General features: G+C 34.5%; 7 protein-coding genes across 8 annotated transcripts; 3 read left to right on the forward strand and 4 right to left on the reverse strand.

Moving 5' to 3' along the window:
• The first annotated feature begins 87 nt into the window (after positions 1–87).
• LOC124444753 (condensin complex subunit 2-like) lies at positions 88–4916 on the forward strand. The gene is made up of 19 exons (XM_046995400.1): positions 88–537; positions 599–689; positions 968–1066; positions 1140–1328; positions 1496–1570; positions 1636–1822; positions 2390–2466; positions 2573–2636; positions 2712–2800; positions 2878–2966; positions 3087–3247; positions 3312–3421; positions 3507–3629; positions 3734–3782; positions 3850–3914; positions 3984–4124; positions 4214–4324; positions 4443–4619; positions 4703–4916. Exons 1-19 carry the CDS (start codon positions 263–265, stop codon positions 4757–4759), a joined length of 2229 nt encoding a protein of 742 aa, XP_046851356.1. The 5' UTR covers positions 88–262; the 3' UTR covers positions 4760–4916.
• LOC124444759 (V-type proton ATPase subunit e 2-like) lies at positions 4727–5491 on the reverse strand. The gene is made up of 3 exons (XM_046995410.1): positions 5366–5491; positions 5192–5239; positions 4727–5058 (listed from the first exon to the last, which is right to left on the reverse strand). Exons 1-3 carry the CDS (start codon positions 5470–5472, stop codon positions 4968–4970), a joined length of 246 nt encoding a protein of 81 aa, XP_046851366.1. The 5' UTR covers positions 5473–5491; the 3' UTR covers positions 4727–4967.
• A 27-nt stretch (positions 5492–5518) lies between these two features.
• LOC124444758 (L-seryl-tRNA(Sec) kinase-like) lies at positions 5519–11406 on the forward strand. Of its 2 annotated transcripts, XM_046995408.1 has the most exons (9): positions 5519–5876; positions 6138–6226; positions 6386–6587; positions 6657–6735; positions 6806–6899; positions 6973–7335; positions 8902–8957; positions 10106–10157; positions 11324–11360. In XM_046995408.1, exons 1-6 carry the CDS (start codon positions 5557–5559, stop codon positions 7326–7328), a joined length of 1140 nt encoding a protein of 379 aa, XP_046851364.1. In that variant the 5' UTR covers positions 5519–5556; the 3' UTR covers positions 7329–7335; positions 8902–8957; positions 10106–10157; positions 11324–11360. The 2 variants fall into 2 exon arrangements, with proteins under 2 accessions (XP_046851364.1, XP_046851365.1); XM_046995409.1 differs by lacking the exon at positions 10106–10157 and having other exon boundaries at positions 11324–11406.
• On the reverse strand, positions 11226–15369 carry LOC124443549 (lysyl oxidase homolog 2-like). Its single transcript, XM_046994001.1, is given in 11 exon segments — positions 11226–11498; positions 11630–11959; positions 12287–12598; positions 12693–12993; positions 13074–13226; positions 13308–13505; positions 13574–13709; positions 13782–13875; positions 13878–14004; positions 14422–14668; positions 14972–15369. Coding segments are annotated over 11 exon segments (2313 nt in total). The 5' UTR covers positions 15208–15369; the 3' UTR covers positions 11226–11319.
• LOC124443550 (DNA replication complex GINS protein SLD5-like) lies at positions 15268–17073 on the reverse strand. The gene is made up of 9 exons (XM_046994002.1): positions 17068–17073; positions 16807–16986; positions 16639–16725; positions 16502–16561; positions 16374–16427; positions 16210–16304; positions 15982–16070; positions 15809–15884; positions 15268–15738 (listed from the first exon to the last, which is right to left on the reverse strand). The coding sequence occupies exons 1-9, from the start codon at positions 17071–17073 to the stop codon at positions 15642–15644; spliced, it is 744 nt and encodes a 247-aa protein (XP_046849958.1). The 3' UTR covers positions 15268–15641.
• Positions 17015–24588, forward strand: LOC124444752 (insulin-degrading enzyme-like). The gene is made up of 32 exons (XM_046995399.1): positions 17015–17249; positions 17338–17414; positions 17483–17509; positions 18069–18172; positions 18286–18359; positions 18477–18572; positions 18644–18766; positions 19158–19270; positions 19348–19437; positions 19517–19589; positions 19656–19748; positions 19829–19920; positions 20010–20090; positions 20164–20267; positions 20376–20478; positions 20558–20659; positions 20737–20763; positions 20834–20916; positions 21147–21291; positions 21938–22048; positions 22124–22244; positions 22338–22429; positions 22516–22627; positions 22703–22770; positions 22849–22948; positions 23111–23154; positions 23382–23462; positions 23647–23794; positions 23880–23941; positions 24019–24085; positions 24157–24224; positions 24286–24588. Exons 1-32 carry the CDS (start codon positions 17078–17080, stop codon positions 24400–24402), a joined length of 2970 nt encoding a protein of 989 aa, XP_046851355.1. The 5' UTR covers positions 17015–17077; the 3' UTR covers positions 24403–24588.
• Positions 23932–26135, reverse strand: LOC124444757 (adenine DNA glycosylase-like). Its single transcript, XM_046995407.1, is given in 4 exon segments — positions 23932–25073; positions 25076–25528; positions 25531–25675; positions 25752–26135. Coding segments are annotated over 4 exon segments (1374 nt in total). The 3' UTR covers positions 23932–24681.
• Positions 26136–26151: the final 16 nt, after the last annotated feature.

A 26151-nucleotide genomic window follows, 5' to 3' on the forward strand; every position in this document is an offset into this window, starting at 1 on the left:
AGAATTAACGGTGGTAGTTATTAATTTTTTGTTTTCGTTTTCAAGTTTTGATGGTCTAATCACGGCTTTTGACCTTTTCTTTGTTTTTTTTCGAATTCGGGGACTGTCGTGGTTCACCGTAAACTATCGAAAACCAATTGTTCACTCAATTTTACATTCGAAGATGGCGCCAAATACGAAATATTTCAAAATGTCCATCGTCAACTGTACGTGATTATAGAGAACGGTGAAGTCTTTTTATCCAAGATTGTGTTTCATTATCATGGGTACATCCTCTGTATCAACCCCAACGTTAATAAGAAGATCACAACTGTCCGTTTCATCACCTTCAACGCCAATTGATTTTCTTTCACCAACTAGCCAGTTAAGACGCAACCGTCCCATACTTTTATCAACGCAGTCACAAAACGGTGTACTTGCTGAAAATGATGATGCTACCGAGAAACAGCAAAGACAGAAGTCCAGGGTGAATGCTTTGGTTGTACAAAGCCCCGTATTATCACCAAAGTGTACAAGTCGACTAACGCCAAATGAAAGGTTAGTTGTTTGTACAAGCAATCTAGATAATAAATATTCATCATATTTACATTCATTGAAGGTCTGTTTTCGCTCCAAGTTCTCAGACGAGACTTACTAACGTGCAATTAAAGGAACTCTACTCAAGTTGTTTAAAACTATCTACTGAAAATGTAAGTGAAATATGAATAATAATGAAAAATTGGTATTCTCATTTATCTCACATGGTAGTTAAACAACATCTCTCAAGCTTGTTTGAGGCCACTTTATAAACTACCATATCTGAACTCTTGTAGCTAAAATTGTGGATAAATATGTTCATAGTGTCTGATGGTATATGCAAGGATATATGTATGAAAGATACATAAGGCTAGATTTATGTCAAAGAAGTTGTAAATTTAATATTGGCTGTTAATTGTTATTAATATGATCAAAAACTTTTGTGGTTCAGAAAATCAATTCAAAGAATGCATTTGGTCTTCAACTCATTGATTACATGCAAGAGTTTTTAACTGATATGAATAAAGACCAAGGAATGACAAACTTTCAGGTTTTTATACATCCGTTGACGGCTGAACATTTTACTTTTTCTGTATTTAATTTTTGTTTGCATTAACCATTAGATAGCCAGCTGTACTTTGGATGCTGGGGCGAAGATCTATGCAGGTAGAGTTGACTCAATCCATGCACAAGCTTACAAAATGTTAGGAGGTTTGGTAAGAACTGAGAATCCAAACGAAGATGGTGAAGATATGGTCGATGTTGTTGGTCAACAAAATAATGGTGATGATAATACTTCCAGAAAAAGAAAGGTTTTTTTATAATGTATTTATTTTCTTTCAAATATTCCAAGTCCATGTTTACGTAGCACTTGATATTTCCTACTTTTACATGAAATTCTCTCACCATTATTTATCGTCTACTGTGATTTGATATAAACAATGAATACATGATAACTAAAACTTTTTATTTCTTATAGACGCAAAAGTCAGCCAAGATCATTGAATTGAACTTGAGCAACATAAACACGGATCAATTTGATCTTTGCTTTGAAGTAAATGGTTTTTTGAAATTTGTAGACCAACTCCGTCAAATGGTTTGATTCATTGTTTCTTTCAGATTGATCCATTGTTTCAAAAGTTATCAACAACCTTTGATGAAGGCAGCACAAGTAGTTTGCTGTTGAACCATCTTGGTCGTCGTGATGATTTATGTGAAACATTGTTCGACTCAAAAACAGTTCAATTTATACATGCACCAGTAGACTACAGTATTTGTGGAACATCAGACATTGTTGATTCATCAGGTAAATAGCCAATAAGCAAATATCATTTTGTTGGTGTGAAAGTGCAAAACAAAGCATTTTCAACCATTTTTTAATATCAAATTTACATGTTATATAACCAACAAACTTTTGAACTTTGGAGTTCAAAAGATCAAAGTTAATGCCCAGGGCGCATTCCGTGTAAACACCACGCCCAAGCTTTCAAAATAACTTTTTACGGCAAAATGTTGAAGTTTCACGCCAACCCAATTTAAGCCAAATTAAGAAATAATATAAGCTCAAGTATTCATGTTTAGTTTAATCATTACAACAAATGTGAATAATAAATAGTAATAACTAATTTCGCCCTTTACGCCAAGATGATAATTTCTCCAAGCCGGAGATCTCCGAATTTTTGTGCACGGAATGCAGCCTGGGTTAATGTAACTTTATATCAATAATCCACACTTAAATTGTTTATAGAAGCACACAGAGATTGTTCACAAAATGATTATTCTCACAGATAGGTCTATAGAGGAACAATCTTTGTGGGTTTTTAAAATGATGAAACTGATTTTTTTGAAATATTTCATATTTTTCGTTATCAAGATATGCGCATGCGTATACTATCTTTGAGTACCCGTATTTGTCCGCAGTACGAAGACTTTAGTTTCACAGATGTGGAGGTGAGTGAAAAATAACGAAGAGGTTTTATCAGACATGCGCAGTTTATACAATTGAATTTATGCGCGATCGAGCTTTTTACAAAAATTTTTCACTTTCATTTACCAGGCGACAAGTGAAACGTGCACATCTGATCACACAAATGAAAGCGTCTTTGATATTAATGCTCCAGGTACACATTAAGAATTTACGCTACATGATTTATATCGAAAACACCACTAATGTATGTGATTGACGTTTAATTAAGCAACATATGAATCAGCCAATGAAGTTGACGATATGGAACATGATGACTGTGATGACGTTATTAACAATGATGTTTGTAACTTAGACAATGTATGTAGTATCGACAACTCTATATCGACAAACTGCCGCTGACACATTGGATTTGGTATCTTTTTTTCTATTACCAGGTTCCCGATAACACCATAAACATATCTGATAATTTACTGGGTTTTGCCGATGGTCAAGAGGCTCAATTTCTGGCACCAGGACAAGCAAGGTATAGCTACCTTTGACCAAAATGTCGAGAGTATACTACGCTATAAAGGAATATCATCATTTTCCAATCTTTAATTCAAGATTAACTATCATCATTTTGGATATTTTTTCTATACTCAAGATGTGCGAACGCTCTCACAAGAAGTGACAATGATTTGGGTACCTTTATGTTGTCCATACAATCGGCAGAAAATGCCGAAAATGAGTATTCTTATAGTGGCCTACCAATGTGGGCTGGACCCGTTCAATGGAAACACAGAGCTCAATTTGATGCTCTCAAAGGTAACTATTCCATACATCTGTTTTTCAACGTAGGTATTGCTTTTGTTTTTATTGTTCGACTTAGGTTTGAATAAAGTAGGCGCAGAGAAGAAGACAAAGACGCCTAGAAAAAAAGCGTTTCGTATTGACTTTGACGAAAGTCATGATTTTAATAAACTATTTTCCAAAGCAAAGGTATACACGAGATATCTATCATTGTTAAAGGTTTGTTTGATGTGTTCACATGGAGGGATATTCGTTTTTGTTGTTGTACCACTAGGGATCAACGGTGTTATCAAAGACAACGATTGATAAACATTCTTCCGAAGTCAAGACTCTTCCTGATGATCTGCATTATGAAATGAGCAGTTTGGTGAAACTGTTCCTAAAGAGTAAACTTATGGTAAGTCAGGAGCGTTGTGATGTTTACATCTTTTAAAAAAGGCTTGATGAAAGAAATAAAATCTTTAACACAAAATGTCGTGTTTGACGTTTTTCATCTTCTAGGTTCGTCGTCAATTTGGAGCTCAACCAACAATGACTTATGAGGAAAATGGTTAGTTTTAACAGTTATATCATGGATTCACAATGAACATTGTTTTCATGAGTGTGTTGTTTTTAAGCTGAGAATTGGTACAATTACGAAAATGAAAACGACTGTGCGAACTTTTGCCCAGCGGATGCACAGGTGATGTCACGTGTAACATGAATAACGTCTTTTTGTAGTGGAGTATAAAAATGTTTTTTATGTGTGTAGGATGATGATGACGAGGTTTTTGAAACTGGTTCAGGTCCAGGTTTCAATGATTCTTCCTCTCAAGAGATGACTCAGGTGTCAGGTTTGTCTAGCAATGACACTTTCTTTCATGGAGATAATCTTGTCTCTCAACCAAATAAGGTACGATGTTGTTTTCTCTTAAAGCTGATAAATGTTTGTATGATGAGAGTGTTGATGTAAATTGTATATACGCATTTGATTGCTTCCAGGTACAAAAGATTGAGATTGCATATTCTAAAACAGCTAAGAAGATTGATGTTAAGAAAGTGAAGAAAGCAATGTGGGATATTGTGATGTCAAGTACATCACTGGAAGATAAGGTACACACAAGGATATAGTGGTGTTATTTCTTTTCATCTCTTTAAAATTGCATCCGAATTGGATACATCACAAATGCCTATGATGGCACAAAATTAATGTGCAGTGTTTTATTTGTAGGAAAACTTGCCTGAAAACCATGGCTGTGAAGAAAGTGTTGTTAAAGAGAGTGTTGTAAAACCTTGTAGATTTACTATGTTGAACAACACAATTCCTGACAAAATCTCAAAACAAATGGCAAAAAATCTTTCTGTTCCCATTGCATTTGTTTGTTTGCTTCATTTAACCAATGAAAAGGTATTTGTCTTTTTCAGGAGTTTTTGCTTCTACATATGAGGGGGAAAAGTTTTCTTATAAAATTTTCTTTATATGTTTTCAAGAATTTGAAGCTTGAAGGCAAAACATCAATGGATGATTTTATGATATTGCAAGAGTAACGTGAAACATGATAAAGCTATGTGAAATACACAAATATAAAATTATTCTTCATAGTTAATGAATTACTTTTAACATTGTAAATACATTTATTGGCTAGTATAAGGTAGGTCATCTTTTAGTTTGATTGTTCTAAATTATATTAACAATCAGATTTTACACTTGCGCCATCGTTCATTTCATGTTTCTTCAAATCCTGTTTATTCACAATTACCATTGATTTTTTATTGCATTGTACGTTTCATTTTTTAAAGTAGGTCCAATGATTGGGTTGAGTTGTGACATATACGCAATAAGCCAGCTAATTATAACAGTTAAGGAGCAATCCAATGAGCTGAAGCTGCAAAAATCGCTTTGAGAAATACGTTGAGATTTTTATCGCTGGCGGAAATGCACATGACAAACAGGTATTGAATACACAATAAAAAGGATACAAAAGCCAACAACATACGGCAGTTAAAGCAATCATTGTTCGTATAGTGCTGAAAATAAATATTGCATAATATACGTTTAAAAGTTCAAACCGTAAATCATGTTTGTTCAATTTGAAATACATGTTGAACTAACGAAAAATATCTTTCCGTAGATGTAATTCTCTTGGATTTTACCTTTTGTTTGGTCCTTTAACAAACCATGGCGTTACAGCGGCAAAACCAAACCAAAATATAGTTACAACAATTACAGGAATCGCAGCTTCTCCTTTGGCGACCACCATTTTGAATTCTGATCAAAACAACTTCATCACTCAAAAGAGGAAAATAATAAGCCGGAGACGGTCGGAGAACACTCGGCAACCAATATGGCGGACGGTTGCCTTCATGGTTGCTTTCTAATTTTGTGCGGTATTCCTGCATCAGGGAAGTCCAGTTTTGCAGAGAAACTTCGTGAAAAAGATTGGAAAATAAATGAAGAACCTGTTCATTTCTTTTACATTGGCTATGATCAATTGATAACTGCAGACCTTCCAGTAGACAAAGCGTCTTCCATATGGAAACAAACGCGCGAAAAAATACGTATGGATTTGGAGCAAGTTTTACTCAAAAAACCCTGGGGAGAAGAAAAGAATTATAACTTTAGGGAATTTTTCGAAGATTGGTGTTTGTTTCATGCAAATTTTAAGTAAGTACTACTGTAACAATTTCTATCCTTTCCCAGCCAAAAGAAGCAGCCTATTATCTTAAATCTCTTTTCTCCCTAAACTTACTTTCTTTCCCAAATTTTATCTTATTAACCTTCCTCCTCATCTCATCTTAATTATCTTTCACCTTTCTTCATCTTCGTCGTCTTTTTTTCTGTCCTCTTAAAATTTGCTGTTTCATTGTCATTATGAGAATGAAATGGTTTGTGTTTTATCTTCTAAAATGTCATTATTTCATTTAGTTTGAAGGAAGCTTTCCATGTCATTATCATTGATGACAATATGTTCTACAGAAGCATGAGACATGAATACTATCAACTTGCAAGGAAAGGTGATCATATTATGAGTATTTTTTAAACATATTCATCACTTCAGCTTTATTCCTTTAACCTATCCCATTTTTTCAACATACGGAAAGGAACATCTAGAGAAAATTATTTAACAACATAATCGGGAAGTCTTTGAGGACATTAAGTTGTTTTCCTTACAGTTTCGTTCAGCTATTCACAAATCTATTTCCATTGTCCTGTTGAAGTGGCATTGATGCGTAATGAAAAAAGGTCATCTCCTGTAAAAGAGGAAACTGTTTTTCGAATATTTAATAATTTTGAAAAGCCTACTCCAAAGAAACTAGCTTGGGAAAAGTACAGTCTTTTCATTGACACCACTAACATTGAATTTGAAGATAAATGGTGAGGGATACTTGTGTTACAGAAGGATCTTTTGGAGCACTTGGGATTCACGAGCAAGTGTTTCTTTAGGGAAGATGTTTTTGAACTGCTTCATAATGCTGCCATTAACAAACCATCACCTTTAAAAGAGCTCAATGACATTGAAAAGGTTTTTTCTCTGAAAATAAGATACATGTTGTTGAAAATGTATAAGGACTAAAGTTTTTTTGCTCCTATAGGCCAGGGAGCAGAATGTCACTGCAAGAAGTTTTGTACATCAAACAGATCAAATTTTAAGAAAATATATTTCCCAAATGTTGCAGACATTAAAAGGTGAGATTTACGCCTGTTTTTGATAAACATATCTTACATATTTGTTAAATTTTCACATGCCTTTACTTTGTAGCCAAGAATGCTTGTGCTGATGTTTTAAAAAACACTGCAAAATCTTTTAATCAACTGAGGAAAACAATTATTGATAATGCAAGAAATGAAACAGAGAAAAATATGCAGCAGATACTACAGTATGGATCATCTTCATCCCAATCCTTGACTATGAAGGAAAGTATGTTGGAACAACATGACATACGTATACCATTTAATGAAAACTCTCTTCTATCAACTTTTCATGTGGACTCCAATCATAAAACTTTTGTTATGGACTATTTTTGGGACCTAATCACTCTTGAAGAGTTTGGTGATGTTGTGAGAGCAAAATTTGACTGTATGTTGAAAGAATGCTGCGGTAAAGAAGGAAACTAAACTGTAGGTGTGTACTACAATCAATAATGTTCATTAATTATTAGTATAAATATGTTCAAACAATGCTGGTGTAGAGTTATAAAGACATAGGCTTGACACAACAAAACATGATTGTTAAGCTTACACCACAGAATAGACATCTGACAGAAGGCCCACTCAGCTAAAATCATTCCGTATTTTTTCATTACGCATGCTTGACTTCCCAGCAAAATACTTTCAAAAATCAATATGGAATAGTATTGCACGAGAATGCTATTTTACTAATAGTTCAAAGCAAATTTTTATCATCTTGCGAAGAAGATAAGGTTATAAGCTTCTGTAGTGCAAAACGGAAAATTCGTAAAAACAACGATATTTTCTATTGCGATCTACCGGAAGTATCTTGCTGGAAGGCGTGTCTGCTTTAGAATTTACTTCAGAAAAGTGGGGACACGAACATCAAAGGCTCCAACACGAGTAACCTTCAGTTAAGATACTTGTTCTTCGTTTAAACTGAGCTTCTTATAACATTCACCTTGGACTGAATAATTCATGGCATCATATTCAATCTCATCCATTAATTGTGTATTATCTGTTGATCCGGCTATTATGACGTTTATGATGTCATTAAAAAAAGTAATTTAGAGTTCAGACTTAACATGATGACTGTATTAAATCATTGACGTGGTGTAGAATTACCACTTTCCTATTAAACTCAGCGTGATAAAAAACGTTATTTCTAAACGTAACACGTTGACTGACCATTGCTGTTCAGAGCATTAAAAACGTACATCGAAATTGAACAACTTTACGAAAAGGATATGCTCTTCGTTTGATCTTTGTCTCGAGCAGGAGTAATTTGCAACAAAATTCTACCGAAATTTTTTCACGAGTAAGGCAAGTTATCGTTGTCGAGGTCTTGTTCGCCATGTTAGTTTGAAAGCTTTTTACTTTTGATAAGTAAAAGAAGCCAGTAATGTTGTAGTGATTACGGCTGAATGGTTTAGAACTTAAATTTTGTTGTGTACGTTATGCTTTTGTCTTGTCGTGTTATGTAGTAGACATGAGAAATTATTGTTGAAACTTGGACTTTAAAATGAGAACTTCGTTTGCGAATGTTTGTGGTGTGTTAACTTTCCTGTGGTGTAAATGAAAGGATAGTTCAACTTATTTCTTGTTTCTCTACGTCATCCATAAAATTCCTTGTTTATAAATAAATAACACGTCTATACGAAGCGTCTATTATAAAGCAATGGATTTTCTACTTTTGGCGAACACAACAATGCTGCTAGCGAATAAAATCGCCTAACCATTTCACGTAAATGAGTAGGCTTGTTTCTTTTATTGTTTTATAGATTGTTTGATAACTTGCTTTTTACATTGATTTTATGTTTTTGCTTCTGTATCGTCTGTCTTTTCTTTGACGCGACCAAGAAATGTTAGACTGTTTATGTCGTATATTGAATTTTGTCCTGTTCTTAAAATGCCAAAGTCACTTTGATGTGCAAAGAATCCCAATACGTTAAATAAAAATTTCTACTCATAAAAAACATACCAACCACGTAATGAATGCACATTTTTAATCCACATTTAGGCTATCAAAGAGATTATAACTGACTGAAATGAGACATATGGATACAATTAATCCAGGTATGAAATAATTTTGTTCTTACGTTTAAATTTCTTCTCGCGAAATTTTCTGGAAAAATTGGAGAATTGTTATGATTCAAAAACAATGTTGTGTCAGTTATCCACAGAGTCTACACAGCTGAAGTTTCTATTTGAGACTAACTTAACAGACATATTGGAAAGGGTACAATATTTTTTTTTAAACACGTTGCTTCTTATGCATATTTAAAAATCTTGGATTTTTCCCTTCAAGTATTTGCCATGGTCAGTTACAGTTACCCAAAAGTAGAGCTTTTTAGCCAATATAACTTCGAACATGGTGAACAGCAAGATAGCTGCGACTAGTGACGAAAGTGTTATAGTTCAAACCACACACAAACGCGTGCAACAAAATTCATTTGCATGTTTATATTCACTCCGAAACATTAATGATTTTCGAAATTTCATTTCAATTGAGATGATTTAAATTTTTATGAGAGAAACGCTGATTTAGTGCTCTTCACCTATTGTTTCCGTTCTTCTCATTTTAATTTTCGTACATCATTGACACAATCAGGAAAATTAAGCACCGGACTTTGTTCTTTGCTCGTATCATATAAGTGAATATTTGAACTGTCGTCAAACTAGTGTAATGTCAGATGTGCGCTCTTGACTTTAACTATGCACGAGTTTCAAATTGAAATGATCTTCATTTTTTTCAATCCCCAGTAAAAGCAAACATCGCTTGATTATTTTGCTACACATTTGAATGCTAATAAGCCGATCTTATCACCTTTAAATTGCCTTTGAAACTGCCGAGACATGACATTTGTCGTTAATCTTTTAAATGAGTTATGGTGCACCTGGCTTTACTGTCATAACAAAATGGTTTAATTAATTTGCAGTAAAAAGGTTTACACTTCATAATGTTGTTTACTTGGAGTTTTGTGTCGATCATCTTCATTCTGCGATGTTTTTCAAATCATTTTGAAGCTGGCCATATTTTCTGAAAGTCTTAGTTGATCGTCAATGCGTGGAAAGGTATTGCATGCAAGGGCATAGAGTTTCATCGCTTGTTTACTGGGGGGGATTCTTACATGTTGTTGAACTATGAATTTCTACTTTCTTGAAGCATTTTGAAGTGTTCAAACTTAAGCTTTATGTTAATTGTAACTAACTGATGTTTTCAGAAACCACAATGCCATCCAACAACAGCTCAAGTACAGAAATTTTTTTCACAGAGTGGGTTATTATTCAAGCTTCCTACTTAATCCTAGTTATTTTGGTTGCAATTGTTGGCAATTCCCTTATCATATTTGGAATTTTAAAAAAACGGTTGTTGGACGATGTGACGAACTACTTTGTTTTGAATCTTTGTATTTCTGATATCTTGAACGCGTCGCTAAAAATAACGACATCTGTTGCCGTTCTTTTTGACAGTTCTTGGCATCCAAGCAAAGTAATTTGTTACTTCACAACACCTACTGGTGTATTATTTGGAGCGGCTTCAGTGTTAAGTCTTACATCGGTCGCAGTAACTCGATATCTTGTTATTGTATCACCATTAACTTACGTCAGTAAAATAACACCGTCAGTCGCCAGGATTGTTGTCGGTGGGGTGTGGCTGGCTAGTATTGTACTGTCTTTCCCCCCTGTCACGTGGCGATCGGCGAATATTATATGTCAAAGTGGTGCAATATCAGAGACATACTACATAGTAGAGATAGTATACGTTGCACTTCTTTGGTTGTGTGTTATCGTTTTACCATCGATGGTTATGATGTGGTCTTATGTACGCATTTATAATGTCACGTGTAAACACATTCGTGACATTAGTCTTTGGCAACCTGTAGCATCAAATGAAGATAACTCAAATGTTAAACGTGCAGAGTTAAGGGCTGCCATGGTGCTTGCGTTGATTGGAGGTGTTTTTATCTTGTGTTGGTTGCCATTTTTTATCATTTTAACCATGCACAAGTTGTCCTCTGAAAGTATCAATCGAAATTTATTCAGGATATTTTTATGCTGGATGTTTACAAATTCTGCCATCAATCCCATTTTACTCATCAAATTTAACGTGGAGATACGTCAAGCTGTAAGACGTAGTCTTTCTAAATTTTTCAAAATGCCTCAATACAACAATTCATCAACGAGTACTCAATCATGAATTTTTAAATCTTTCAAACTAATGTTCCACACATGCGGGCAACAACGGTGAATTTTGTATCATACTTTGGTCATTGATCGTGTACATCAAGGAAGATGAAACATAACAAAGGTATTCAATAAAGAAATGCATTCAAGGCTTGCTACATGCACGAGAAAGATTTATTTAATGGGTAATACTGTTTCATCGATTGTATAAATAAATTGGATTAAAAGATAGACATTGAATTTCATTTGTTTAGCAGTAACCAAACAATCCATCTTGGTCAAAATTCGCAGATATTGCACACCAGAACTGTCCACTTTGGTTGTCATGGAGACATGTATCACGTGACAAGCCTTTGTATATAAAGGGAAATCGACAACAGGCGAAGTTACCATTGCCATGATGTGAACGAACGCCACTGACGCAAGTTTCTAGTTTACAAAGAAAATATTTTTATTTCATTTGTTCATTCATTACATGCAATCATTTATTGGTGTTTATTTTGTTTTTACATGCAACATTAAATAGCATTAGTGTGCTTAAAAATTAAATTAAATCTTACCTTGAAGACACGCACCAACCGTGAGGTATCTACCACGGTCAATGACGTCACACAGGACCACGTTATTGGAATAATCTGACTCGCCAACTTTAAGAGCGGGATTTGCGACAAGACGTAGTTTGTATGAGCGACCCCTCGCAGTTAGATCTGTGACGTCAACCCATTGACAATCCAATGTGTAGTCATAGTTGTCGTGACAATTCACGGATATCCCCTGATCACCTCTGTTTTCACAGAAATAGAACTGATCTACTCCTTCATCACATTTGGTATCCTCCAAGCAGTAGCTAGCTTTGTGTCCCTCGGCCATTTTCTTGTGTGTATGAGGATCTAGAGGTACAACAAGATACCATGTACAGTTATTTTAACACTTGTGTGTACGAGGATCTAGAGGTACAACAAGATACCATGTACAGTTATTTTAACACTTGTGTGTACGAGGATCTAGAGGTACAACAAGATACCATGTACAGTTATTTTAACATTCCAAAAAAATATCCAAAAGGAATGATGTTTAAGTGATGCATACTTGGCTAACTAGATGTCATACCGTAACAATTTCTAAAGGAGTTGCTATATGCCAACTAGCCAAGATGAATGAAGATGAATTATCTCTTAATGAGTTGTATTTTGTGCTAACTTTGCAACACAACATACCGATGAGATCGTAAAATGCAAATTCTTCATCAGAATGATAATGACGATGACAACTGTGCCATTGCCAAGCATTCTTCTGTAAATATGGTCGATAAGCAGCCGTTCCAACATTATGAACTTTTGCTGAAAATCTGAGTAAACGTCGGACATATCCTAACCAATCGCGTCGTAATCGAATTTCTTTGAATTGATCGTCAGCACTGGATGCCAAGCACTTCTCTTCATAAGCGCAACGTAAGGACGCAATTGGAAATGTTCTGATCGTCATTGTTTTCTTTAATTCTATGATGTCCCAGACTAAATCTGGTGCAACTGAAAAGAAGAAAAATACACGTCGATGTCGTTATTTTTGTTTGGTTTACTTTGATATGCTGTCATTTTTAAAATGTGGTTTCCTTTGTCAAACCTTTTTTGCATCTTACGGCAGCGACACGTTTAGTTTGAGAGCAATTATATGTTTCGTGACGTAGGCATTGATCCAATGAAGCTTCATGTCCAAGACACGTGACCCCGGTCCATATTATTGTACCATTTGTACCATAATGTGATGTACTGTAGTTGGCCACTGCGTGACCCAGTCCAAGTTGTCTACATGTAACTACTGAGTTCATCATTGTCCATCGATCACCGCAGATTATCCTCCATTTTCCACTAACTTTAACCTCAACTCTACCAGTGTTGTAGTCTCTACTGCCACCGAGACGAATCTTGATAAAAACAAGAGAAGATACATGAAATCATGAAACCTCAAGTGTTGAAATAAGATGACATCTATTGATTCGCTAACCTCAACATTACTTCTTTTCTTGGGAACATTACATTTAACACCGACATCAGAATAATGTCTACAGTGGGGATATCCAGGCGGATTACTGCTTGTCCAAACACAGCTGTGCAAATGTGTCTCCATGCCAGTGCAACTGATCGCCTTGTATATTTTCTTATACAAAAGCAACAAAAAAACGTGTTTATTAAAGATAAAAACGTGAAAGATTGTTATGAAAGTGATAAACAATCATACCATATCATCCATCGCATGTGCATAAACGGTGCCCAAAGCATATTCTTTAGCGGTTCCATGCCCTAACGATCGACAGATAACATTAGCTGTTAAAATGTCCATATCTTTATCACAAACTGTTGCCCATTTTCCTCGATCGTGCACTTCAACACGGCCTTCCCATGGTACAACACCAGCATGGAGTCTTACATGAGCGATCTACGACCATTATAAACAAAATTAACAAAACGTTTAAAATAATAAAAATTGAGCAACTTGAAACGTACTGGTGTTTTTGTTTCACATTTCAACCAAACTGCCTGACCGCTGGAACATGTCTGTGCCCGTAGTCCAGAAGACTTGCATGACAAAAGGGAAGCCTCGTTTCCGTTACATGCTACATCCCCATATGGAAATTGAGATCAAATCTGAAGGAACGTAGATGTAGCTTACGAGAATTTGCTATTTCATGCAGTATAAAAGGTTACAGCTTACTGGTATTGCTTTCTATACTCATCAACATTTGCTAGGTTTTCTGCCTTTACTGCATGTGTAAATCCCAGTTCACCACAAGCCACACGAGAGTTTTCGTGTCCCATTGATTTGAACAAATCATTCCAGTTTTCTTTCCTTCGTAGTTTATCATGAGAAGACCTTCAGTGACGACATCTTTGTTTGTAGTTTTCTTTGGTAATAACGTAAGATGAAATTTCTTTATCTGAAAAGAATAAATATTCTATTCTTGAAAAGATATTGATGCTTCAACAACTTCTTGTTCTCCCACAATCCATGTGAACTCAGTGTTGTATACTGCAAGTCGTTATCTCTGTTCAGGTGCTCATTTGACAAATAGACTGGAGAGGCTTGTCCAAGCTATTTCTGGTCCAATAAGTAAACAATTTTATCCCTCTATCCCAATTGAAAGACCTAAACATACATCGTTCCTTGCTGGATACATTCCAAGAGATTACAGTTTTATCTATCACCGTACATACTGCTAGTTGTATGTAATATTACAGATTTCTAGAAGTCACAATTACAGCTTGCCAACCCAGTTACAGATTTTTAAAGACACCCTGTCTGCGTTGCTCAAAATATTTAGTTACTATACTGCTGTATTGCATTATCTACTTACATCAATGTGAAGTGTCATGTTGTGTTGTGGTGGTGTTTTTACTAATATTTTCATTCCTGGATCACACATGACTCCTGCTAGACGTCTTCTACTACAGCGTACTTGACCCCAGCGATTATGTCCACGTAAACAATTTCCTAAATTGTATTCTCTCCCATTACAACTGATTCTATCTAGCCAAATTCGTGTTCTTCTTCTTCTTGATCCTCTTGGTCCAATGTAGAGAGGTTGACGTCCATAAAACTTACTGCATCAAAAACGGAATAACGCTGTGTTATCATGGACATAGTTCGTAAATTTAAATTCCTTTCAGCACTTGATTTAAAATTTATCGTCATTTTATCATCGAAATTTAATTTGGTGAATATTTTCATTTTTGACAGATCCGATGTCGGCGTATTTTGTTTTATTACGAAACGAGGAATTCGCAAAGTACATTGCATTGAACATGTCAGTAAATGTATAACAATCATTTAATCTTTGGTCAAACTAAACAGTTTACGACCATAATATAATTCAAGCTATTTCTTAAACAACGATATTTTCCTACCCTTTAGTATATAAAACGACGCCTTGGTATCCAAGTTGTCGGCAGATGACTTCAGCGTTTTTCTTTGACCATCCATTATCACAGATGCCACCCCATGTATTAGCATAGTAAACCATCACACGACCTGCATAAGGTTGATTACCGCCATCTAAACGCACTTTAATTCTTTGCCGACATTGCACTAGGCTAACGCAACAACAAACAAACACAAGTTCGATAATTGAACGCGCAATCATGTTGAATAAACTGCGGGTAAGTGAGTTATCCAAAATATGAAGTATGTATTATTATCAATGTCAAGTGTTGTATGATTATATTTCATCACGTCGGCGCAGCTAGCCAATGTTTTTAATTTTCTTACAATTGTTCATTGTATCAACGAAATAGGAACAATTCTGTATTGTGTTACTGTATAGTGTTCTTGCCAGAGGACTGGGCCCTGGGCCTTGGATCTTAATGATGTCTTACTACGATGTGTACAATTTGCTGATTTAAAACTTGGTTACAACAGTGTATATGACTATTCATACTAAGTCTTGAAAAAACATTCATATTACTGTCAAACTGCTATCAATATAAAATATAACAACTACAAAACAAAATATTTGTAGATAAAATTGCACGTAATCTAAATTTCAACGTTTATCCTCTTTTTGAGAATTTCTAATCTTCAAATTAACGCTACAGCTCCGTTTTCCAAGAGGCTGCTGATGGCACTGTACCGAACCAAATGTTGCGCACCTTCTTCCAAATCAGAGGGCTGGTCCCTAGAATTTAAATGCGACAATTAATGTTGTCCACGTGTGTCATTACGTAAATCATTACGTAAACACCTACTCTGGATCTAGTTCGACTTGTTCTTGGGATTTTAAAACTTTAATAAATAAATAACTTTCCAAGTTTGGATGAGGAACTAAAACAAAATGAATTTTAACTTTGCTAATGGAAAAATAGTTTGAACATCGAAAGTTTTGGAATTTCATCAGTTCATACAACAATTCTTAACCTACCTGAGTTTCTCTTATCTAAAGTGTTTATGTTAGATGGCATGCAATCCAGAGTCAGTGATTTTAATAAATCTTGAAGATTTTTACAATATCTGAAAAACAGAAAACATCATGGTAGTCAAAGTCTCAAGGATTAAATGAACAGTTTTTGATAATTTAACAGGACATATCGTTGGTTTTGATTGAATACAATTGATACGTAAAGTTGTGTTTCCTGAAACACTTCCTTACTCTTTTGCGTAAAAATGTTCTTCGCTGGAAAGGCGAGAAATATAATCCACTTTCTCGTGCGAACGATCCATTATATGAAATGCATATTTCTCGATCTAAAATGTACAGTTGTAGAAGATAAGTCTCGTTATTCATGACAATATTTTGTCGGAAGTAACATATACCTTCTTTATTCTGATCTTTAAATAATTACTGATGATATAACGTATTCGTTGAATCTTTACAGCAAAAAACAACGATAATCAGATACATTATATTGTAAAAATTGCTGTACAATGACATTTTCATAAACCTCCAGTTTGTGCAATGATCCGACGAGATCTCCTTTTACAGCGTTCTTTAAATTTTCTTCCTTGAAACAATTTAACACAAAATTGTATCACAGCGTCCAGTGTAAGTTGCTAAGAGTATAAATAAACTGTACTTTACCATTTCCTTTATTTGTTCAAGCAAACACTCGACAAGCTCAATTTTACTCTCCAATAACTCGGGTGCTAATTTCTCATTTAACCAAGCCTTTAGATAAACATCGTTATTAAATATTTTATAAACTATCATCAAATTTGAAATTTCAAAACAACAAAATCATACATTTACCTGCTCAAGACGTTTCAAGACTTCAGCTGCTGTGACTTCTTCGTCGTTATCTTCATCTATTTCAGATTCATTTGTAATATCAATATTTCTTCTCGCTCCTTGTTTTCCGCCATCTTGAATTTGCGCGCACTTTCTAAAAACGTGACGTACGAAGCTTGACGGGGGGAGAAGAAGTGGGTACTATTTTACGGGGGGTGTAATGCTTGCAAAAGATATTTTAAGAAATTATTTGTTATTAACATTAACTTAAAGCTGTTAAACATTCATTAAAATGACTATTGACACGAAGGAATGCAGTGTAAAAGCTATTTATGATGATATTGTCAAATCAGAAGGTGACGATAGAATATATAGAGGTCTAGTGTTACAAAATGATATGAAAGTTCTACTAGCTAGTGATCCTCACACAGAAAAGGCTGCTGCTTCTATGGATGTTCATATAGGTGAGATGAAGTATGCAGTTGTAATGTTAGGCTTACATTGCACAAACTCTTTATGAAAGGAACTTTCTCAAGCTTTAAGTATTTATAGGAAGTTTGTCCGATCCTGATGACATTCCAGGTCTGGCCCATTTCTGTGAACATATGTTATTTCTTGGAACAAAGAAGGTACCTAAATGGTTTATACAGCTTATGTAACCAAATTATTTAGTTTAATGTTTAGTATTTTATTTTAGTTTCCGGAGGAGAATAGATTTTCCCAGGTATGTGTAATTTTGTAGCATCTCTTGTTATGGCCTTGGCATTGCCACAATAATGAAGGAAAATTAAACATAAACCTTATTTTAACTGCATATTAATCCCACAAAAAACAATCTATTGTAATGTAGAACTGTTGTCAGTGTAAGTTAGAAACAATGATCATACACTTGTAAACCATAGATATATTAGTTGCAGAGAAACAAGGAGAGCATCTACCATCCTTCACAATGTTAGGTTAACAAGAGCAGTCAAGATATATTTAAGGGAAAGTTCAGTAAATTTTTGAGGTCATTCAAGGTTGAAAATAGATCGTTTGCCTCCTTAAAAAATGTTAGCTGACCAGTACATCCATGATCTATATACATTTGTATTTTATTTATATTGGTTGATTGAAGATGGTTTAAATTTAAAAGGTGTCTTTGCTCCTTTGCTCCATTGCTCAAATAAGGCAAGGATAAAGATGCCTTTATACATCTTCCAGTTGAAGCATGACTTTTAATAATATGTATGACAAGATAACCACTGCAATTTTCTATCAATTTATTTCTTCTTTCTTGCAAGTTTCTCAATGAAAACAGTGGTTCATCGAATGCCTTCACATCCAATGAAAACACAAACTATTATTTTGATGTGAAACATGATGGTCTGGAAACAGCACTTGAAATGTAAATGTCATGTATCCTTTAAAATCTCTCTTATTTGTTCTTTATTATTGAAAGGGGATTTTATACTTTTCCCAAAAATATGTAAAACACTTATTCATTATGTCTGTTTTTAGATTTGCCGAGTTCTTTATAAGTCCTTTGTTTAGTGAAGAAGCAAAAGACAGAGAAGTGAATGCTGTAGATTCAGGTTCTAATTAAATACTCTGCAAAAGCTTGGAATAAAATTTGTTCAATTACGTTTAAAATGTTTACTGTTTGTTAAGCTGGAATAGCGTTAACATTTTCATCGCATTTTCGTTGATAGAGAATGACAAAAATTTTAAAAATGACTCATGGCGTCTTGAGCAATTAAACAGATCAACTGTAGACCCCAAACATCCCTACAGCAAGTTTGGTACAGGTGGATATAAAGTTTATCATCAAGTTGTTTAAAATCGTTGTCGTTATGTCTCAAGTTAATGTATTTTTTAGGTAGCAAAACGACTTTGGAGACAAAACCTCGAGAAATGGGCATTGATGTTCAGAAGGCATTGCTAGAGTTTCATGAAAAATATTATTCATCAAATATTATGGCCTTAACTGTCATTGGAAAAGGTATGATAAGAGCTGCGTAACATGAACTGCCTAGTTTCATATCTTGGACTGGTTGTACGAAGGTCGAATAGCGCCATCCATTGGATAGCAATCTTTCAAAGTGAAAAATCCACAATTTGAAATGGATAATGAATGCATTAGTACAATATTATTTCTAGAATACAAAGTTACATTATCGTAAAGAAAAAAATGACCGCCTATTTTACAATTTTGAAAAAAAATACGATCAAATGGATAACGTTCCACAAGGCTTTGTGCAACCGTTCACTGATCGATCATGTGAAAATAATCATTGACTACCTGTTCTCGATCGATTATCGATTGTCTTATAATTGGCTTTACAGAATATTTTCCGTTTTGCGAGTACATCTCACGATATTTTTGTTCTTAGAGTCGTTAAATGACTTGATGTCCATGGTATGTCGTTTCTTCAGTCATGTTAAAAATTCCAATGTTACTGTTCCATTGTTTGATTATCATCCTTTCAAGGAAGATCATTTGCAGGTGACTTTATGTATCTTGTACAACGTTTCTTTTAAGATGAGCAACGTTACAAAGAAACTTTATTGTTTTATTTTTAGGTTAAGTTTCATGTTGTTCCCGTTATGGATTCTAGAAAGTTGAAACTTTTGTTTCCTTTTCCTGATATTTCGTCCCATTACAGAACAAAGGTACACTCTCGACATTACGTTCACAATAAACATGATGGTGGATCATTCTTGACTAACTTTTTCTTTTGAATATGTATAGCCTGGGGAGTGTATTTCACATTTGCTTGGACACGAGTCAAATGGCAGTTTGTTATCATTTTTAAAGGAACAGGGTGAGAGCTATTGACATTTGATGTTGCTTTCCCTCCTAGAATTACTCACTATTTTTCTTCGTGCAGGTTGGGTGAACACTCTTGCTGCTGGAAATATAGACGGAGCTAAAGGTTTTATGTTCTTTATTTGCGAAATGGACATCACAGAAAAAGGACTGGGTACTGATATTATAAATGAACATGCGCATAGGAAGATGTTTTTTTTCATTCAAAACATTGTCATTTGTTGTTTTTTGTAGAACATGTTGATGATATAATTTCTAGCGTGTTTCAATATATAAAAATGCTTCAAGAGTTAGGACCTCAAGATTGGATATTTAAGGAAGTTCAGGTTTGTTTTTTTGGACTGCTACGTTCTTCCTCCCTCCAAACATTTTTGATGTATACGTCTTCTTAATGCTTTCAAATGTATGTTTAAAGGCATTGGCTGCGATGCATTTTCGTTTTAAAGATAAAGAGAAACCAGTTCAGTTCGTGGTTAACGCATCAAAATGTTTACATGCAAGTTGAATAATCCATGAACTTTATATAACGATTTTTTGCATCTCAATTTATTTACTTTATTCATTTTTAGAATTATAAAATGACGGATGTGTTGTGTGGACCTTATCTCCTTTATGAATTTGATGAAAAAATGGTTTCCGACTTATTGAATTTACTTCGTCCCGAAAAATTACGGTAAAGTCACAAGAGATGTTTGTATTCCTCACGAGAAAGCTCGCCCTCTGTTTGACAAGCAGCCTGCCGCAAACTTACTTCTGATTTGGAATTTTCTGTCTTGAGAAGCGTATTTGTAGTTTCAAAGACATTTGAGAAGATATTTGATAAAAAAGAGAAATGGTACGGTACGCAATACAAACTGACAAAAATACCATCTGATGTAATTCAGGTATTTTTTTATGGTTTTTTTAAATCTCACCTTGCACTCCTGTATGACCTAATTGTTTTTGGTTGTTTTTCAATGACAGAAATGGTCCAATGTAGATTTAAATCAAGCATTCAATCTACCAAAGCCGAACAAGTTTATTGCTACAAATTTTGATATAAAGCCACGAAAAGACGTTGCTTCAGTAAGTACATATAAAGCTATGAACCTGTTTTTGTTGTGAATATTATTTGTTCTCGTTTTACTCTTCACTTTTTGAAGGAGAAGAATGTTCCAGAAATGATAAAGGTATTTCTTTAGTCGGCTACCTATTTTCACTGCGATTTCCGCTAAATTTTCCGTCTTGCCTGATTTTTAGAACGGTCCTCTAATGCGAGTATGGTTTAAGCAGGATGATTTATTTTTTGTTCCAAAATCATGCGCATTTTTTCAAATTACCAGGTAAATGTTCTGTGCGTGTTACCGGTGTGTAAGTGTTCTGTGTGTGTTCCCGGTGTGTAAATGTTCTGTGTGTGTTCCCGGTGTGTAAATGTTCTGTGTGTGTTCCCGGTGTGTAAATGTTCTGTGTGTGTTCCCGGTGTGTAAATGTTCTGTGTGTGTTCCCGGTGTGTAAATGTTCTGTGTGTGTTTTTATTTTTCCATCCCTTTTCATGAGTGTTTTGGTTTTCTAGTCCGTTGGCTTACCGCGATCCACTACATTGTAATATGAACAGATTATTCGTGATGTTGTTCAAAGATTCTCTTACCGAGTACGCATATGATGCTGAATTGGCTGGCTTGAAATACTCCGTCAATGTGAATATTTACGGAATCAATGTGAGTTATTCACAGAATTTAAATTTTATTACCTTTCCTTATATAAGAATATAAAGACTACAGCTTTATGGCCGCTTAATATCTGACGTCATATTATGATGTCATACTTAGGTGAGTGGATAATTAAGTACAGACATGGTTAAGTCATGCTGAGTGCCTTGGAGTTAAGGTTTATCCTTAAACTTACTCCTTAAGAACTTGACCACCACACTTCTGCACCTGATCACACCAATTATTTAGTGGAAAAGACAACAAAAAAACTTAAATAATGATGTTTATTCCGCAAGCGTACTTCGTTAATGACATGAACCTTACTGTATTTTATTATCTGATGCTTTGTTCTAACCGCAGGCGGTCTCGTGCCCAGATCTGCTCGCTGTTCCATGGCTATTGACCTTGGTTAATTGCATAACCTCATTTAGGATGCTTATATGTTGGTCCATTTAATCTCCTAATTCGCCATATTTTAAGACGAAATTCTACCGTACTTTAGTCATACATCGCAGAGTCTTGCGTTTCATGTACAACCATTAATGTAACCAATTTTTCTGTTGAAACAATTCCTTGTCTTGTTCATTTCATATCATACTCTACGATTTCATGATTCAAGATATAAATATTTAACATGTGGAACAATTTTTTTCAGTTATCTGTTAGCGGATACAACGATAAACAAGACATGTTTCTGCTGAAGATTATCCAAAAGTTAACCAATTTCACTCTGGATTCTAAGAGATATGGAGTTTTGAAAGAGAAGGTAGACAAATTTGACCTTTTTTAGATGGTTTTGAACAATCATTCCTCCAAAACAATGTTATTCTGACATATGTAGTGTGAACGTTCTTTAAAAAACTTTCGAGCTCAACAACCTCATCATCATGCGATATTTTACACGTCATATATACTAGAAGAACTTGCTTGGTCCAACGAGGAACTTTTGGACGCCATGGCAGGTCTGTTTGTAGTTAAGACCATTAAATATTGATGGCAGATATCCGCTATGATAATTATATTTTTTAATGTTTTAAACACTTACGTACGTACAGATATCACAGAAGAAGTATTTGAGAAATTTATCAGCGAATTTTTAAAAAGAATTCATGTTGAAATTTTACTCCATGGAAACTTAACGGAAGAGGTACATAGAATTAATTTTTATAGAATTGTGAAGAAGGCGGAAGGTTATTTATTGATGCCACTAACTGTCCATGACATATTCTCAAGGAAGCTATTGATATTGCAAGAAAGGTAGAAAGTATATTTATTGAAAATTCAGGAAGCAAAGCCTTGGTTCCTTCACAACTCACGAAACATAGAGAAGTTCAACTACCAGATGGTAATTTTTCAGAAAAAAATCACACTCAAAATCATTTGCTTTTCATGGCTGTTTTCTGCATTTTTATTTCTTTAGGAGTAGATCTTCTCTACGAAATTGAAAACGAGGTTCACAAAAGTTGCTGCTTGGAAATTTATTACCAAGTCAGATAAGATTTGTTAGATTTACAGTTTTTTCATTCACCATCTATTGACGTTATAATCTTTCTTTTTCATATGTAGTGTGAATTACAGTCATGCGAAACTAACATGCTCCTTGAATTGTTTTGTAAAATTATTTCGGAATCATGTTTTGACATTCTCCGTACCAAGGAACAACTAGGTAAAATGTATACTTGTCATATCTTCCTTATAAGGGTGCATACAAAACACATGAGCGAGGGGGAGGGGGGTGGGTTAAAGCTTCCATCTTACCATGACGATAACTTTATTTTCTCTTGTACATTTCATTAAGTTTTGTTTGATATGTCGGGGTATTTTGTAGGTTATATTGTAATGAGCGGAGTACGAAGAGCAAATGGGGTCCAGGTTTGAATTACTTCAAATAGTAAATAAATTCTACCACATATGATCTTATCAGCACAATACTAATTAAACATTTTAAATAAACGACAGCAAATTTGAAACTTATTTTCAAACATGTTTTGATTTAAATATAAATCATCTTCAGTGAGAATGGATAAATTATTTACAGTGTAAATAAATTCTCCTGCAAGAATGTGTCTAGAACTTTATGTATATCTCTTATCGTTTAGGGTGTGAGGTTTATAATACAATCTGACAAAGATCCAAAGTATTTAGATTCAAGAGTGGAAAATTTCCTTCTCACTGTAAAGGTGTACTTTGACGTGAAACATGATTTACAGTCACTAGAAATGTGCTAGAAAAAACTTTAATTCTACTTATAGTGTTTTGTATAGCTTATGGTACTTTTGGCTCAACCGTAGAGATTTTTCGTTCTGTTTTAGTCTTAGTTTGCAGTGAAATAACGTTTTAGAGAATGTAATTTTTTAACCATAGGAAAAGTTGCTCACAATGGAAACTGATGAGTTTGAAAACTTCAAAGAATCTTTAGCCGTTCAACGTCTTGAAAAACCCAAGAAATTGTACGCTGAATCTGTACGATATTGGTCGGAGATCTCTTCACAGCAGTATAATTTTAACAGAGGTATATATATATATGTTATGTGGGAATGAAATTGTTCTTATGATCAACTTTTGTGTTTCCATATTTTTGTCGTTTTCTTTTATAGATACGACAGAAGTCGCGTTTTTGTACACAATAACCAAGACAAAAATACTTTATTTTTACAATGTATCTATTTGATTGGATTGATTATGAACAAATTTGTTTGCATACAATCTACATTGCTATGAATTTCTCTTTCCTAGAATTTGATTTCACAGTCGTCAAAGCGAAGACACAAGTTATCTGTTCATGTTTTGCCAGTAAACTTTGGTTAGCTGCAATAGTTGGTTATTTTTAGTTTATTTGAACGAGTTTTTTTCAATTATTCTATCCATTCATAGAAAAAGATCAATGTTCAGAGAAGTCGGATGAATTGGTTTCTGATGATGATACTTCCACTGAATTGCCGGTAAAGTTGTTGAGACATTTTTTTTCGTTCATACGATACAGGTTTTTATTTTCCTTTGCAGGCAATGACGAAAATTTTGGATATTGTAAGCTTCAAAAGTGGTCTTCCTCTGTTCCCGCGTGTTAAATCAACAATTTTATCAAATTATCGTAACAATATTTTAGGAGCCAAACTTTGACATATTTTTTATCCCCACTACAAAATTGTGATCTGGCAGAGCTGGTCAAATCGAGGCTTTCAAATCAACATAACATAATTATAAATCTTAGGTATAAATCATGACTAAAATAGGGAATGGTTTTTAATTTACAAGTATCTAAATAACATGTATTTATTCTGACTATAATATACGTAGCTTATCTCATAGAAAGTCAGGTTTTTATACAGTACGCATCTAGAATCTCTTGTTTCTTTGTAGGATGCTCTGTTCCGCGTTTTCGCTTTCTACTCGTCTTCTTCACTTCTCCTCCATTTTTAGAAAAAGGTAAACTTTCTTCATTGCAGTCGATATGGCACTAACTTCAAACGTTTTCTCGTTCACCCATTTCGTTTCCAAACCATTCACAGACTTCAAAATTGGCAGCTCAGACTTTGCGAGGATAGCAATCTTATGGACGTTGTACGTGTGTTGTTTATGTGAGAAGAGGTGAAGGACAACGCCGAGAAATTTTGCATTTCTTTCGTTTATTGAAACGTCCTTCATCTCGAAATGTTCGTTCATGAATTTCTTGATTTCATTCTTATATGGAGGTACTTTTTCAGTTATGAAATTTGGAAATTCCCATAGGCCAGGTAACATTCCATTTTCAGGTCTTTTGATTAAAAACAGATGAGTTTCACCACTATAAAAACTTCTAAGATACAAACGACGATTGTCTCTTTTCTAACTTCTTTTCTTTTCACTTTTTTTGGGTAGTTGCAAACTCCTAGTTCAGAATTGAAAGAATCTTTTGATAGACATAGCTCACAGTTGTTGGTAAAATATGTATCTTCTTCTGACGTAAATGTATCTTCAATGTCTGTCACATTTAAATGTTGTGATAGTTGTTTGTGAGAGTTGGTGAAGTTAGTTATTTTTCGTTGGAACTTTGGTGACTGTCTGTAAGCAAGACACATACCCTTGATGGGACATTTAGGACAGTCTGGAGACTTTGGAGTACATATTGTTGCACCTAATTCCATCATTGCCTGATTGAAATTTCCAGGTTGGTCTTTACTCACAAGATCTCCAGCAAGTTTCCAAAATATTTCCATTGCTACACTACTGGAAGAGTCAGCACCAATTATTCGAAGACGTGATAGACACGTATGACATTTCCATCAACAAGACCAACTGATTCATTAAAAGCAATTGATGAAATAGCTGCGGCAGTGTATTTACCTACACCTGGTAGGAATTTCATCAAACTTTCAGCATTCAATGGTAATTCACCATTCATTTCATTTATAACCTTAAAAAATGATGGACATTTAACCATTATCAATAACAAACACAAGACAACAACACAATATAACAATTTTACACACTTTTTTGCAAGCCTCGTGTAATCTTTTTGCTCTAGAGTAATATCCCAAACCTGCCCAAATTTTGTTCACTTCTTCTAAACTAGCTTGAGATAAATCTTGCATAGTTGGCCAGCAGTCCATCCATTTATTGTAATATTTTATGACTGTAGCAACTTGTGTTTGCTGTAGCATAACCTCAGAAACCCAGATGGCGTATCCTCTGCGGTTCCTATCCTCCTCTTGTGCACCCCGCCTGCGCCAGGGTAGGTCTCTCTTGTTCAATTCATACCAATGCAAAATTTGAGTCTGCAAATGTCTAATGTCAACATGAGAAAATAAATGTAAAGGGCATATTTCTTTTGATGTTGTATTAACAAGACGTTTCTTTTTGTCTTTAGAATTCATCGTTTCTGTCTACTAG

Source organism: Xenia sp. Carnegie-2017, unplaced genomic scaffold (genome assembly GCF_021976095.1).
Source record: "Xenia sp. Carnegie-2017 unplaced genomic scaffold, XeniaSp_v1 HiC_scaffold_21, whole genome shotgun sequence".
NCBI classification, from domain to species: domain Eukaryota; kingdom Metazoa; phylum Cnidaria; class Anthozoa; order Malacalcyonacea; family Xeniidae; genus Xenia; species Xenia sp. Carnegie-2017.

Bases quoted from the DNA above. Each gene is read 5' to 3' on its own strand.
- LOC124444759 (XM_046995410.1), bottom strand. From the start codon at position 5,472: ATGGTGGTCGCCAAAGGAGAAGCTGCGATTCCTGTAATTGTTGTAACT. The intron at 5,240-5,365 runs GTAAAATCCAAG...ATTTATTTTCAG, and splicing joins GTTAAAGGACCAAACAAAAG to CACTATACGAACAATGATTG. The intron at 5,059-5,191 runs GTATCCTTTTTA...TGTTATAATTAG, and splicing joins GCCGTATGTTGTTGGCTTTT to CTGGCTTATTGCGTATATGT.
- LOC124443550 (XM_046994002.1), bottom strand. The intron at 16,726-16,806 runs GTAAATGTATGA...GTTTATCTAAAG, and splicing joins TCTTGAAACGTCTTGAGCAG to GCTTGGTTAAATGAGAAATT. The intron at 16,428-16,501 runs GTTTATGAAAAT...TTTGCTGTAAAG, and splicing joins GATCATTGCACAAACTGGAG to ATTCAACGAATACGTTATAT.
- LOC124444758 (XM_046995409.1), top strand. From the start codon at position 5,557: ATGGCGGACGGTTGCCTTCATGGTTGCTTTCTAATTTTGTGCGGTATT. The intron at 6,227-6,385 runs GTGATCATATTA...TTTTCCTTACAG, and splicing joins CTATCAACTTGCAAGGAAAG to TTTCGTTCAGCTATTCACAA. The intron at 6,588-6,656 runs GTGAGGGATACT...GTGTTTCTTTAG, and splicing joins ATTGAATTTGAAGATAAATG to GGAAGATGTTTTTGAACTGC.
- LOC124444752 (XM_046995399.1), top strand. From the start codon at position 17,078: ATGACTATTGACACGAAGGAATGCAGTGTAAAAGCTATTTATGATGAT. The intron at 17,250-17,337 runs GTGAGATGAAGT...AAGTATTTATAG, and splicing joins TTCTATGGATGTTCATATAG to GAAGTTTGTCCGATCCTGAT. The intron at 20,091-20,163 runs GCAAGTTGAATA...ATTCATTTTTAG, and splicing joins ACGCATCAAAATGTTTACAT to AATTATAAAATGACGGATGT.
- LOC124444753 (XM_046995400.1), top strand. From the start codon at position 263: ATGGGTACATCCTCTGTATCAACCCCAACGTTAATAAGAAGATCACAA. The intron at 2,801-2,877 runs GTATGTAGTATC...TTCTATTACCAG, and splicing joins ATGTTTGTAACTTAGACAAT to GTTCCCGATAACACCATAAA. The intron at 4,125-4,213 runs GTACGATGTTGT...GATTGCTTCCAG, and splicing joins TTGTCTCTCAACCAAATAAG to GTACAAAAGATTGAGATTGC.